The sequence below is a fragment of the Anomaloglossus baeobatrachus genome, chromosome 4 (genome assembly GCF_048569485.1).
Source record: "Anomaloglossus baeobatrachus isolate aAnoBae1 chromosome 4, aAnoBae1.hap1, whole genome shotgun sequence".
NCBI lineage: Eukaryota > Metazoa > Chordata > Amphibia > Anura > Aromobatidae > Anomaloglossus > Anomaloglossus baeobatrachus.
The window spans coordinates 414,098,048-414,112,645 of record NC_134356.1 but is presented as its reverse complement, the minus strand read 5'-3'; the positions used below and the strand labels follow the sequence as shown (position 1 = coordinate 414,112,645).

The 14,598-nt window shown below is 43.3% G+C and overlaps 1 protein-coding gene across 1 annotated transcript in view; it reads right to left on the bottom strand.

Annotated features, from left to right (window-relative positions):
* Positions 1-14,598, bottom strand: part of LOC142302455 (uncharacterized) — a 593,189-nt gene that overhangs the window by 420,771 nt on the left and 157,820 nt on the right. Inside the window, exons 32-35 of the mRNA XM_075343517.1 lie at positions 14,400-14,468; positions 14,104-14,199; positions 13,730-13,756; positions 12,721-12,774 (exon numbers count right to left, since the gene is read on the bottom strand). Of these exons, the coding sequence (XP_075199632.1) occupies positions 12,721-12,774; positions 13,730-13,756; positions 14,104-14,199; positions 14,400-14,468 (246 nt within the window). The remainder of the gene's footprint in view (positions 1-12,720; positions 12,775-13,729; positions 13,757-14,103; positions 14,200-14,399; positions 14,469-14,598) is intronic.

The window sequence follows — 14,598 nt, the reverse complement described above, 5'->3', positions numbered from 1 at the left end:
AGTGCTGCCACTGATGGGGTGGGTGTCTGTGTGGCCCAATTTTTGGAAAAAAAGGGAGACTCCGCTTGGAGTAACCCTTGCTTGATGTGTTTTTAAAAGAAGCCAAGATGAACAGAGCTGGGATCAGGAAAGACTTTGCTACCTACCCCGGTGTCATCCTGGGGACGGATAAGAATGGCGTATTTTTGAATGTGCTTGATGCAAATCAAAACATCCTGTTTGCAACTAGGGCCCAAGTGCTGCCACTGATGGGGTGGGTGTCTGTGTGGCCCAATTTTTGGAAAAAAAGGGAGACTCCGCTTGGAGTAACCCTTGCTTGATGTGTTTTTAAAAGAAGCCAAGATGAACAGAGCTGGGATCAGCAAAGACTTTGCTACCTACCCCGGTGTCATCCTGGGGACGGATAAGAATGGCGTATTTTTGAATGTGCTTGATGCAAATCAAAACATCCTGTTTGCAACTAGGGCCCAAGTGCTGCCACTGATGGGGTGGGTGTCTGTGTGGCCCAATTTTTGGAAAAAAGGGAGACTCCGCTTGGAGTAACCCTTGCTTACATTGTTTTTAAAAGAAGCCAAGATGAACAAGTCATGGGTCAGCAAAGACTTTGCTACCTACCCCGGTGTCATCCTGGGGACGGTTAATTATGGGGTATTTTTGAATGTGATTGATGCAAATCAAAACATCCTGTTTGCAACTAGGGCCCAAGTGCTGCCACTGATGGGGTGGGTGTCTGTGTGGCCCAATTTTTGGAAAAAAAGGGAGACTCCGCTTGGAGTAACCCTTGCTTGATGTGTTTTTAAAAGAAGCCAAGATGAACAGAGCTGGGATCAGGAAAGACTTTGCTACCTACCCCGGTGTCATCCTGGGGACGGATAAGAATGGCGTATTTTTGAATGTGCTTGATGCAAATCAAAACATCCTGTTTGCAACTAGGGCCCAAGTGCTGCCACTGATGGGGTGGGTGTCTGTGTGGCCCAATTTTTGGAAAAAAAGGGAGACTCCGCTTGGAGTAACCCTTGCTTGATGTGTTTTTAAAAGAAGCCAAGATGAACAGAGCTGGGATCAGCAAAGACTTTGCTACCTACCCCGGTGTCATCCTGGGGACGGATAAGAATGGCGTATTTTTGAATGTGCTTGATGCAAATCAAAACATCCTGTTTGCAACTAGGGCCCAAGTGCTGCCACTGATGGGGTGGGTGTCTGTGTGGCCCAATTTTTGGAAAAAAAGGGAGACTCCGCTTGGAGTAACCCTTGCTTGATGTGTTTTTAAAAGAAGCCAAGATGAACAGAGCTGGGATCAGGAAAGACTTTGCTACCTACCCCGGTGTCATCCTGGGGACGGATAAGAATGGCGTATTTTTGAATGTGCTTGATGCAAATCAAAACATCCTGTTTGCAACTAGGGCCCAAGTGCTGCCACTGATGGGGTGGGTGTCTGTGTGGCCCAATTTTTGGAAAAAAAGGGAGACTCCGCTTGGAGTAACCCTTGCTTGATGTGTTTTTAAAAGAAGCCAAGATGAACAGAGCTGGGATCAGCAAAGACTTTGCTACCTACCCCGGTGTCATCCTGGGGACGGATAAGAATGGCGTATTTTTGAATGTGCTTGATGCAAATCAAAACATCCTGTTTGCAACTAGGGCCCAAGTGCTGCCACTGATGGGGTGGGTGTCTGTGTGGCCCAATTTTTGGAAAAAAAGGGAGACTCCGCTTGGAGTAACCCTTGCTTGATGTGTTTTTAAAAGAAGCCAAGATGAACAGAGCTGGGATCAGCAAAGACTTTGCTACCTACCCCGGTGTCATCCTGGGGACGGATAAGAATGGCGTATTTTTGAATGTGCTTGATGCAAATCAAAACATCCTGTTTGCAACTAGGGCCCAAGTGCTGCCACTGATGGGGTGGGTGTCTGTGTGGCCCAATTTTTGGAAAAAAAGGGAGACTCCGCTTGGAGTAACCCTTGCTTGATGTGTTTTTAAAAGAAGCCAAGATGAACAGAGCTGGGATCAGGAAAGACTTTGCTACCTACCCCGGTGTCATCCTGGGGACGGATAAGAATGGCGTATTTTTGAATGTGCTTGATGCAAATCAAAACATCCTGTTTGCAACTAGGGCCCAAGTGCTGCCACTGATGGGGTGGGTGTCTGTGTGGCCCAATTTTTGGAAAAAAGGGAGACTCCGCTTGGAGTAACCCTTGCTTACATTGTTTTTAAAAGAAGCCAAGATGAACAAGTCATGGGTCAGCAAAGACTTTGCTACCTACCCCGGTGTCATCCTGGGGATGGATAAGAATGGCGTATTTTTGAATGTGCTTGATGCAAATGTAGCTGTGAAGTGTACAACTGGGGCACAACTGCTCCCACTGAAGGGGTGGGTGTGTGTGTGGCCCAATTTTTGGAAAAAATGGAGACTCCGCTTGGAGTCACCTTGCGGTGTTTTACATGATTTTAGAAGGGCGTGCCATGCCTATATCTGTGTGTCCTCCTCTTTTTCCTTGTCCAGCTGTTTTGTTTTCGCATGAGTATATGTCCTTGTCACTTTCCAATGTGTTTGAGTTGTTTGTCACCTTTAGGACACCTTTGAGGGTGTTTTCTAGGTGTTTTTCTGTGTTTGTGATTGCCTGCCATTGTTTCCTATGCAGTTCGAGTTCGGTTCGTCGAACGTTCGACGAACCGAACTCGAACGGGAGGTCCGTTCGGCGAACCAACCTCGAGCCGAACCGCGACCGGTTCGCTCATCTCTAGTCAGAAGATGTCCAATATATGCAACTTCTGTCATTTTCAGTTTGAATTTGTCCACGTTCAGCTTTATTTGTTTTGCTCTACATCGGTCCAAAAATTGTATCATCTTCTGATCATGATCCTTGATTGCAGATTTCATATCTTCACCTTCTCCCACTATAAGGATATCATCTGCTATTGTTTTTACTCCAGGAAGTCCTTCCAAAGCCTGCATCAATTTCTGCTGGAACATCTCCGGAGCAGGTTTTAGTCCCATGGGCAGTCTCAGCCATTTATAGCGTCCAAATGGTGAAGAAAATGTTGTCAATAAACTTGATTCTTCAGTCAGTTCCACATGCCAGAATCCATTTTTGACATCACATACAGAAAATATTTTAGTCTTTGATAGATCTGGGAGAACATCCTCCAATGTTGGCATCGGGTAATGATTTATTTTCAGCGCCTTGTTGAGTGGCTTCGGATCAATGCATATTCTTAACTTGCCTGATGGTTTCTGCACTATGACCAAACTGCTGATCCAATCTGTACTCTTCTGGACTGGTTCTATCATGCCTCTTTTCTGTAAATCTTGTAGCTCTAGTTTCAGTGGTTGCATTAAAGCTACAGGCACCCTTCTTGTAGGTAATCTGGTAGGCTGCATGGTTTTATCAATTTCTAGCCTGTATTTACCTTCAAAACATCCATCACCTTCAAATAAATCAGCATACTCCATTTTTATTGTTTGAAAGCCCAAATTGCGCTCTGCATTTAGTTTGGGATTTGGTATATCCTGGGAAACTTCAACAGACATAATGTTCTGCGACTGTACTTTTATTAAGTCCATTGCCTGCACTGCTTTTACTCCCAGTATTGGTATATGGTTCCCACCATGCAGCACGGTAAATTCAGCTCTGTAACTTTTCCTATTACATGGGTTCCGTATTTTGAGCTTACATGTCCCCATAGGTTTCAGAACACTTTTGTTGTACATCACCAGTACCTTGTCCGTTGGCTCAATGGAAACCTGCTTGTTCAGCAGAGCACTTGGTATTACATTACAGCTTGCTCCACAATCTAGCTGAAATCTAATGGGCTTCTCATCCAACAGGAAGGGTGCATAGAGCTGCTTTGCATCCTTGACTACTGGCTGCCTGATTACATTGACATTCTCTGCTGCAGGTTGCAGCTGTAGCCATGTAATGTCCTCTGCACTGTCAGTGTCTGGTGTCACAGTGTGGACCTGTCTATGCTCTTTGCCTGTTCCCAGCCTGCAGACAGCTGAGAAATGATTCTTTTTGCCACATAACCTGCAGGTTTCACCATATGCTGCACACTTGGTCTTGTCTCTCTCATGTCTCTTACCAGAATATTTGCAGTGGATCGTGCTTATAGGGGAGCTTGGTCTTGTCTTTCCTTTCATAGATACTGCATGTACCTCATCATCATCATTATTATCACTGGTGCCTGCCATCATCCTCAGGCTGCACTTTGTCAGCTCTGCAGCCCTGCAGATTTGCATGGATCTCTCTAAGGCCAGCTCTTCATCTCTGAGTAACCTTTCTCTGAGACGAGTGTCCTTAATGCCACATAACCTGCAGGTTTCGCCATATGCTGCACACTTGGTCTTGTCTCTCTCATGTCTCTTACCACAATATTTGCAGTGGATCATGCTTATAGGGGAGCTTGGTCTTGTCTTTCCTTTCATAGATACTGCATGTACCTCATCATCATCATTATTATCACTGGTGCCTGCCATCATCTTCAGGCTGCGCTTTGTCAGCTCTGCAGCCCTGCAGATTTGCATGGATCTCTCTAAGGTCAGCTCTTCGTCTCTGAGTAAACGTTCTCTGAGGCGAGTGTCCATAATGCCACATACAATTCTGTCTCTTATGAGGCTATCTCTGATTTCCCCAAAGCCACATGTTGCAGCCAATGTCCTCAGCTCTGTCACATATCTGTCCACATTTTCACCATCCGCCTGCTGTCTTGTGAAAAACTTGTATCTCTCCACAGTCTCATTTCTCTTGGGGTCACAGTGCTTATCAAATGCCTCCACAATCTCTGCTAGGACGAGGCGGTCTGTGTCTGGCAGTAAGGTCTGGGCTAGTTCTCTGCCTTTTTCCCCAATTAAGTAATAAAACAGCTTTACTTTACGTTTGTCATCACTGGGGGCCACTGTCAGATCCACATACAGAGAAAACTCCTCTTTCCAGTGTCTCCATGTCTGGGATAGATTACATGATGAGACATCTGTCGCGGGCGGAGGAGGGGATGCCGCGCTCTCCCGCTGCTCGGGTCCGGCTGCCGCGGCTGCTGCGGCCTGCTGCTGCTCGGTGGCTCAAGCGATGGGCCGGATCCCGGGGACTCGAGCGGCGCTCCTCGCCCGTGAGTGAAAGGGGATTGGTTGTTGGGATAATTTATTGTCCGTGACGCCACCCACGGTTGTGGTGATTAAGTGGACACCACCGCTGCTCTGTCTGGGGAGCCCGGGAGTGATGGTATGGAGCAGCCAGTTGTTGATTTGCCCCTCCGTGGGTAGGGGGTTTGGTGGTCCCGGGGCCCAGTGATGGGGTTGGTATGGTGGACAGGCGGGTATGGGGCCTGTGGAGGTGCAGGGGCGCAGGGGCAGCGCGGTGCCGCACGGCACGGAGGTACTCACTCAGCCAGTAAACACGACACAGTTCTCAGTAAACAAACGGCTGGTTGGACGGGTCCCTCGGACGGTTACGGTGCTGATGTTCCCTGCAGTTAGCGGTGACGGTCTCTTCCCTGCACCTATGTAAAGTCTTTTTGGTAGCGATGGGTTCCCACCGGTTACCCGCTCCCCGACCTGGACATGAGCCGGAGGAGCCCCTCTCCTGCCCGCAGGCGCTGGCCCTGGGAAACTGGTGCCTTGGCGGTGGCGGTGTCTCCCCTTAACGGTCGGACTGTTGCCTTCAATCGGGACTTGGTTGTTGAGAGACAGAGGTACCCTTTACTGACGGATTTGGCAAATTATGGCGACTCCTAGCCTTGCCGGGATCCGAAAGGCCCCTGCCCTGGTGCTGACTGTTCTTCGTATACTGCTCCGGTACCGCCGGGTCACCACCCATCCGCGGTCCTTCCAGCAACCTCCAAGCAGTCCCCCTGCAGACAGTCACCGCCGTCTGCTGACCTTGCTGTCTCAGTCCGGGGCACACACCCGGACCAACTTCAGGCTTTCTTAACTGTTACTTTTCTGTCACTACTCTCAAGCTCCTCTACCACTTCCTTCTCAGACCCTAGTCTGACTTCAACTTCCTTCTCACTCAAGCTCTGCCTGAGCCCAACTCATCTCTAACTCATCTGCCTGGTTTTCTCGCCTCCAGGGCTGTGAACTCCTCGGTGGGCGGAGCCAACCGCCTGGCCCACCCCCTGGTGTGGACATCAGCCCCTGGAGGAAGGCAACAAGAATTTTAGGTTAGCTTTGGTGTACCTGCCGGGAATGTGGGGTGCATGTGATGTTGTGACCTGTGACCCCTGGCTTGCCCAGGGCGTCACACATCCAGTTTCTGAGGGGGCTTCAGACCAGTCTCCATCTTGTATAATGACAGGAAATCTGTACTCACAGTTGCTATGATGTTCTGTACAGTCCCAGTCTCACACACAAGCTCTGAGGATCTGCAGGTGTCACATGAAGGTTCTGTGCCCAGCTGCCACCATGTTCTGTTTGCTGTGTCTCTCAGTAATCACACTCAGTGGAGAGCTTCAGGCTATTTATTAGGTGGTATTGTCAGCCATAACATCTCTCTCTGCTGCCTGCACTCTGTCTGCCGTACCACTTGCTTGTAAACACATAGAAGAAGAGAGACCCCTAGAGGCCCCTAGGGTACATACAGCATATACATATTGCTACAAGGACAACAGTAAGAGAAGATATATTGCAGGAAAGTGCAGCCAGCATGTGCTGCTGCGGTCTTTTCTGCCAAATATCTTATTATCTTAACTAAACTGTAAATATAGATTGATGTGTCAGTGTCACCAAGCTGCTTGGAACACTTTGGAAGCTGGGGAGGTGGGGGAAGTGATGAGGAGAGGAGGACTAGTAACTGCAGGCTGATAGATAAGGTGGTGGGGGGGGGTTCACCAGCCCTCATCAAATATGAAAAGTGCGAGAGCATTAGGAGCAGTTCATGTTTGTAGAGGTCAAAAAAGGTCCTGTTTATTGTGTTAAATACAACTCAATTACTGTACACCCAGGGGCGTAATGATCACGGTCACAGAGGTCACAATTGGGGATGGGGGGCCCGCTAACCCCAGTGCATGCTTCAGCCGCATGTGCTTCCAAGGGCACACGTCCAGCTCAAATGATACCTGAACTGCATTCAATGGCAAAGCTACTAGGCAACAGAGGGTGTGGTCACGCCAGGCCCTGCACTCTGAGGGGACCATCCTGGTCTACCGCTATCCTTAACTATATCGGTTTGAGCAGCACGCTGTTATAATTGAGCTGTGCGGTAGACAGAGGTGGAATAATTGCAGTCACAGGGATCACGACTGGGCCTGGGGGGTGCAGGGGTCCTGTCGGCCCGGCCCCTGCCTCAGCTGGATGTTTGTCTGAGGCCGCACATCCAACTGAAATGCATTGCTATGCAGAGACCTGTTGGGTCCCTGCAATGTGATACTCGTTACAGCCAAACAGAAGATGCTTTCAGCGGCGTACCTGTGACTGAGGCGGTGCATGAATATGACACCATGCAATGCCATAGCATGAACGCCTATGAAAGTTGCTGCCACTGCGGGCCAGTTAGAGAGGAGTATGATGCACAACATGGGAGCTAGGGAGGGTGAGTACAGTATATACCAGAAGGGGGACAGTATATACCAGGGGGGCACAGTATATATCAGGAGAGGGTCAGAAAGGGGACAGTATATACCAGGAAGGTCCCAAAAGAGGAACATATATTGCAGGAGGAGAACAATATATACCAGGCTGGGGGACAGTATATACCAGGATGTGAGACAGAATATACCAGAATGGGGGATATATTTACTAGGATGGGGAACATATATACCAGGATGGAGGACATATTTACAGGGAAGTAGCCCAAGATGGGGGACATTAGTACAGAATGGGGGACATATTTACCAGGAAGGAGCCCAGGATGGGGTACATTGCAACAGAATGGGGGACATTACTACATAATGAGGGGAGTGCAACTCGTATATCTTTATAGGATTTATAAAGCTAAATGAAAAATAAAATAAAAAAAATTTAAAAAAAAAAAAAAAAAAATATATATATATATAATATATAAAGCTGAATGTGTGTATGTGTATGTGTATGTATGTGTGTATGTGTATATATTTATGTATGTATGTATGTCCGGGACTGGCATCTGCACCGTCGCATCTACAGCCACAAAATTTTGCACACTCACACTTCTGGACCCCGAGAGCGTCATAGGCTGTTTTGAGGGGAGATTTTAACCCCGTGCTTTACAGTTATTCACCAAAAAACGTGCCTCCATTAAATCAAATGGAGCTGGGAGCCACAGTGCAGCCAGAACTTCAGAAGAATGTGCAGCCACGCCCTTAAATGGAATGTTGGCGTGTCACAATGCAGCCACGGAAAGAGACAGACACAGACAGGGAAAGAGGCAGACACAGACAGGGTAAGAAACAGACATAGACAGGGTAAGAGACAGACACAGACAAAGAGACAGACTGACAGGGAAAGAGACAGACAGGGAAAGAAAGGGAAAGAGAGAGACAGGTTAAGAGACAGACACAGACAGGTAAAGAGACAGACACAGACAAAGAGACAGAGACAGACACAGGGAAACAGACAGACAGGGAAAGAGAGAGAAAGAGACAGATAGGGTAAGAGACAGACAAAGACAAGTAAAGAGACAGACAAAGAGACAGAGGGAAAGAGGGAAAGAGACAGACAGGGAAAGAGAGGGAAAGAGACAGACAGGGAAAGAGAGGGAAAGAGACAGACAGGGAAATAGACAGACAGGGAAAGTGACAGAGATAGATAGACGGACAAGGAAAGAGATAGACAGACAGGGAAAGAGATTGAGACAGACAGAGAAAGAGACAGAGACAGTCAGAGACAGACAGGGAAAGAGACAGACAGACAAAGAGATAGAGAGAGACAGAGAGATATATACAGAGGGGGAGACAGACAGAGAATGGGAAAGAAACAGAGAGACAGTTACTATCCCGGGCATTAATACATTCTATTTATACATTCTATCCTGGGAATGTTAATGCATTCTATTTTGTTAACAACAGTTATTAACCCGGGCGTGTGTATGTATGTGTGTGTGTATGTATGTCCGTGATTGACATCTGCACCGTCGCAGCTACAGCCACAAAATTTTGCACACTCACGCGTCTGGACCCCGAGAGCGTCATAGGCTATGTTGTGAGGCGAAATTTTAACCCCGCGTGTTCCAATTTACCAATCGATTTTGCCCCTATCTATATAATGGGGAAAAAGTGAAACAAAAAGTGTTGGGGGCAAATCGCGCGTTCCAATTTACCAATCAATTTTGTCAGGGACAGTCTTTGAAAGTAGTTGGAATTGATTTACAATCTCCATGCTTTTCTCATGGTCAACTTTATGTAGCTTGTTCAAGAGTTGGAACAGCCAAAAATCTGTTCGTCTTTGCACCTGAAGGAAGAACTAAGAATGTCATCTATCAAAAGGCTCTCGAATAAGGAGTAGAAGATTACTTCAAATTACTCGGCCAATTTAAATAAACAATTTAATAATTACATTTATATCTATTTGTTTTGTGGTTTTTGTGTGCAGAATACATTTTTGTTAATGCATTCTATTTTCTTAACAGCAGTTATTAACCCGGGCGAAGCCGGGTAGTACAGCTAGTATATATATATATATATATATATATATACATACACACAGTACAGACCAAAAGTTTGGACACACCTTGCTGGTCCCAACCCCATTTATGAGGCAAGAAATCCCACTTATTAAACCTGACAGGGCACACCTGTAAAGTGAAAACCATTTCCGGTGACTACCTCTTGAAGGTCATCAAGAGAATGCCAAGAATGTGCAAAGCAGTAATCAAAGCAAAAGGTGGCTACTTTGAAGAACCGTAGAATATAAGACATATTTTCAGTTGTTTCACACTTTTTTGTTAAGTATTTCATTCCACATGTGTTAATTCATAGTTTTGATGCCTTCAATGTGAATCTACAATTTGCACAGTCCTGAAAATAAAGAAAACTCTTTGAATGAGAAGGTGTGTCCAAACTTTTGGTCTGTACTGTACATCTGACCAACATGCGGGGATGAGGGGGCCCAGGTACAAATTTTTCATCGGAGCCCATCGAACTCTAGCTACGCCACTGATGTTCACAACATGCTCCCAAGGGAAGAACATGATGAAAACTCTCCAGGAGTTACAGTGCTGTACAAATTAATTGGGACAAAGCAAAAAAACACATTTTTGAATATTTAATAATAAAATATTATAATGCGCTGTTACATACCAATTTAAGTAATAAATATGACCTCCTTTAACAGATATGAGATTTTCAATGCATTTTGGCATTGATTCTACCAAGTTGTTGTATAAATTCTTCAATTCTTCATCATGGAACCACACTTGTACGGCACTGTTTATCATGCGTTCTTTGGTTGTACAGTCCATTTTGTCAAGACGTATCTTCACAATGCTCCACAAATTTTCTATAGGATTTAAGTCTGGTGAATTGCCAGGCCAGTCCAGCACTGGAATTGTGGCATGAAGCCAAATCTTGTTGGAATGTCAAATTTACACATGAATGGCACAATAAAACGTTTTAAAACGTCTATGTATTTCGATGAATTCATCATACCATCAACAGGAAATAAGCTCCCTGTACCATCAGCTGTAAAAAAGCCCCAAAACATCTGTTTTTGAGGGTGTTTTACAGTTTGTTGAATATGATCAGCTCGCAATGGTTCATTTTTGCTTCTTCTAACAACACTTGCTCTGCACCCTTAAACAAAACGATGTGTTTCATAACTGAAAATTACCTTTTTCCACTGGCTAGTTGTCCAAGATTTATATTTTTTGCCCATGCGAGTCGTTTTGCCTTGTCAGAAGATATTTCTTTACTGACTTTATTGCCCTCCAACCAACTTCCAGGAGCCTGCGTCGTACAGTCGAATCGCTAATACTGTATCAATACCTGCAGTGAACAAGTCTCTTTGGGGACCTTTACTTGTTTTGCTTCAATTAATTTTACTATTTCTGATGTGTTTTATCAGTTATTGGTGTTGTTTTCCTTTTTCTTCCACATTTCCCTTTTCAAAGCAGTTAAAACTGGTTTGAATCACTGACTGGTAACCAACTTACGATTTTAGTTAAAAAATGCTTTGTCCCAAATAATTTGCACAGCACTGTAGGTTCTTCAGCATCTCAGTCTACCATAAAGACAAGACTTCATAAGAGCAAATATAGAGGGTTCACCACAAGGTGCAAACCATTAATCAGCTTTAAAAATAGAAAAGTGAGATTGAACTTTGCAAAAAAAATCTAAAGTAGCCAGGTAAGTTGTTGAAAAGCATTTTTTGGATAGATGAAACTAAGATCATCCTGTAACAGAATGATGGGAAGAAGAAAGTAGGAAGAAGGTTTGGGACGGCTCATGATTCAAAGCATACCACATCCTCTGCAAAACATGGTGGAGGCAGCGTGATTGCATGGACATGCATGACTTCCAATGACACTGGGTCACTAGCGTTTATTGATGATGTGACCGAAGACAAAAGCAGCCAGATGAATTCTGAAGTGCACAGGGCTTTGCTTTCTGCTCAATTTCAACCAAAAGTAGGAAGGTTGATTGGACGGCGCTTCAAAATAGAATTGGGCATTTACCCAAAATTTACTGGGAAAGCAACCCAGGGGTTTTTTTTAAGGCAAAAAAGTGGAATATTCTGCAATGGCCAAGTCATTTACAAGATCTAAACCCCATCGAGCTGCATTTCAAATGCTTAAGACAAAATTTAAGGCAAAAAGACCCACAAACAATGAACTGAAGTCAGATGAAGGAATGGCCTGGCACAGCATCGCAAAAGAGAAAACCCAGCGGTTGGAGACATCCATGGGTTGCAGACTTCAGGCACTCATTGCCTGCAAAGGATTCTCGACAAAATATTAAAAATGAACGTTTTGTTTCTACTCTACATTTGTCCAATTTCTTTTGAGCCCCTGAAATGAGGAGGCTTTGTAGAAAAAAGGTTGCAATTCTTAAACATTTTATATGATAATTTTGTTAAATCCCTTTATTTAAACCTGAAAGTCTACACTTCAACTGTATCTCATTTGTTTCATTTTAACTACAAAATAGTGCAATACAGAGCCCAAGTCACAAAGATTCGATCACTGTCCAAATATTTCTGGTCCTAACTATAATTGCAAAAGCATCATCATTTTCTTTAATTTTTATTGTTGAGGTCCTTATCCACATATCTTATTAGTGTGAGAAGGTAGGGACAAATACATTAAAATATTGCACATGCTTAACATTACTTTATTCACAGGTTGTGAATAATAGTAAAAATGAGGGATCTTCTGTGTTCTAATCATTTCTATGCTTTTTTGAGCATAAGATTTCGGAACCTTAAGGTCTTCTTCAAATCAGTGGGATCTTCAAGTGGAGGAAACCGATTTCCGCACACCTATATCTATTGACACAAACTACAAAGTAGGAACAAAAAAAGCCTACTTTGAGATCTTCACACCACTTTTGCCACCAATCATGCACCAAAAGTTCACTTTTATATAGTTTAATTTACATTGTCTAGAACTTAGACAGTTTTATTACATCTGCTTCCATATGTTTTACATAGGGAAAAAGTTGAGTTTCAGGTTTCCAATCATAATTTGCTAATACACATACAGCAAATATTCTATGAAAAGAATGTATTGCCAAAAATACACAAGATACATACAAAACATCACTAAGGATTAATCAAGAATATACCGTAAATAAAGGAAATTTAATTTTGGTTAACTTACAATTTCTCCTGCATCTCCTTTGTCGCCTTTTAATCCAGGTTTTCCACGCGCACCCTATATTAATTTGGTTTATTACATTAGTATTGCACCATTAATATTTCTTTAAACAAATATATTTTATATCGCATTATTGTTTGAGATTGGATAAAAAGAATAGGGCCAAGGTAGTTGAAATAACAAAATAAAGATTACTTACAATTCCTTGCTGGGGTGGCACTGATTCAACAAGTTTATTTTTATTTCACTATTTGTTCCAATTTTATCTTAACTGGGATAACTTCTTAAAGGGAACCTGTTACCATGAAAATATCACCCAATCCGCAGGTCCCATGTTACAGAGCAGATGGAGCGGAGCAGATTGGTATATAGTTTTGTGAGTAAAGATTCAGTATAACCTGTGCGTTCATCATTTAATCCTCTGCTATTTTTGGATTTTTGGTCCAGTGGGTGGTCTAATTGATGATTGACAGCATTCTTGGCAGAAGTGCTTGCAGAGATAGCTGTCAATCACTGTTAGGACTGCCCAGTAGACAAAAAAATCCCCAAAAGAGCAGAGTATTAAACGATAAAAGTGAAAGTTATACTGAATCTTTACTCACAAAACCATATATCAGTCTTCCCCCATATATATAACATGATGCTCACAGATTCATCTTCATTTTCATGGTAACAAGTTCCCTTTAAATCAAAAGCTACTTATATGTTGCAGCGCACTGTATTTCTAGTGTCCCAACAAAAGGAAAGTGAAGCATAACTACTCTTCCTCCGACAAGTATATACATAGGTAAAAGTAAAGAAGGAAAACAAAAATATTCATTTCATCACGTTGTAGTGTTTGGATACTAAAGAAGTGACAAAAATATTTTTTTCAACATTGATTTCTCATTTTATACACAGAAAGGATTTTTTTATATCATCACTGACAACAAAATTATTGTTTTATATGAATAGTATAAATTAAATATAAAATATAGAAATAAAATCTATATCTCAAAACAAATATTCTCACCTGGTTTCCTGTTTCACCAGGTTCACCCTGTAAAAAGATAACTTAATAATAAATAATAAAATAGCACATTTTGTGTTCATATGTTTAGGAAGTGCCGTAGATCTTCTTTGAGTGATGAAATCATCAGTCACATGGTGAAAACACCTGTTGCTTTTATGACTCCTGGTTCAAGCACATTGGGCTCATATGCAGTGGAATATAGTACGTGTTACATTAGCAGTGGCATGTATAACTAAATCTCATGTATACGCTGCAGACAATATTGACCACATCAGGCACATTTGCCTATTCTTCCTGAAGTATGAGACATTTCAGAAATTTGTTGTTGATCAGTAACACATAGGAATAGTATTTACAATAACAATAACTCATACCTTTATGGAGAGTCCCAGGGGGCCCTGTGGCCCAGGGAATCCTGGAACACCAGGAGGTCCTGGAAGTCCAGGGGAACCTGGATATCCCTTGGAGCCCTGTAAATATTATGATGAGTGAAAGTAAAAAAAAATCCAACTACACACATGATCTAAAAACTGATACCAATGAACTCTATGTTAGTACATATGTTTGCTAATTTTTAGTCAATACACACTTTAATAATAAAAGGAATACGACTAATTAAATATATGAAAATATATTACACAAGATTACAGTAAAAGACATATATACTTACAGGGGATCCAGGAATGCCACCAAGCCCAGCCATTCCATCGAGTCCTCCAAGCACATAGCCAGGTTCTCCCTATACCAAAAGATCATAGGAGATTGTGTAAATTTATTAAATATAAATAAATGAATAAATAGAATAGGGTAATAGGACATTACACGCATAAATTCAGGGAATAAAAATCTGGGTCCCACTGACCATAACA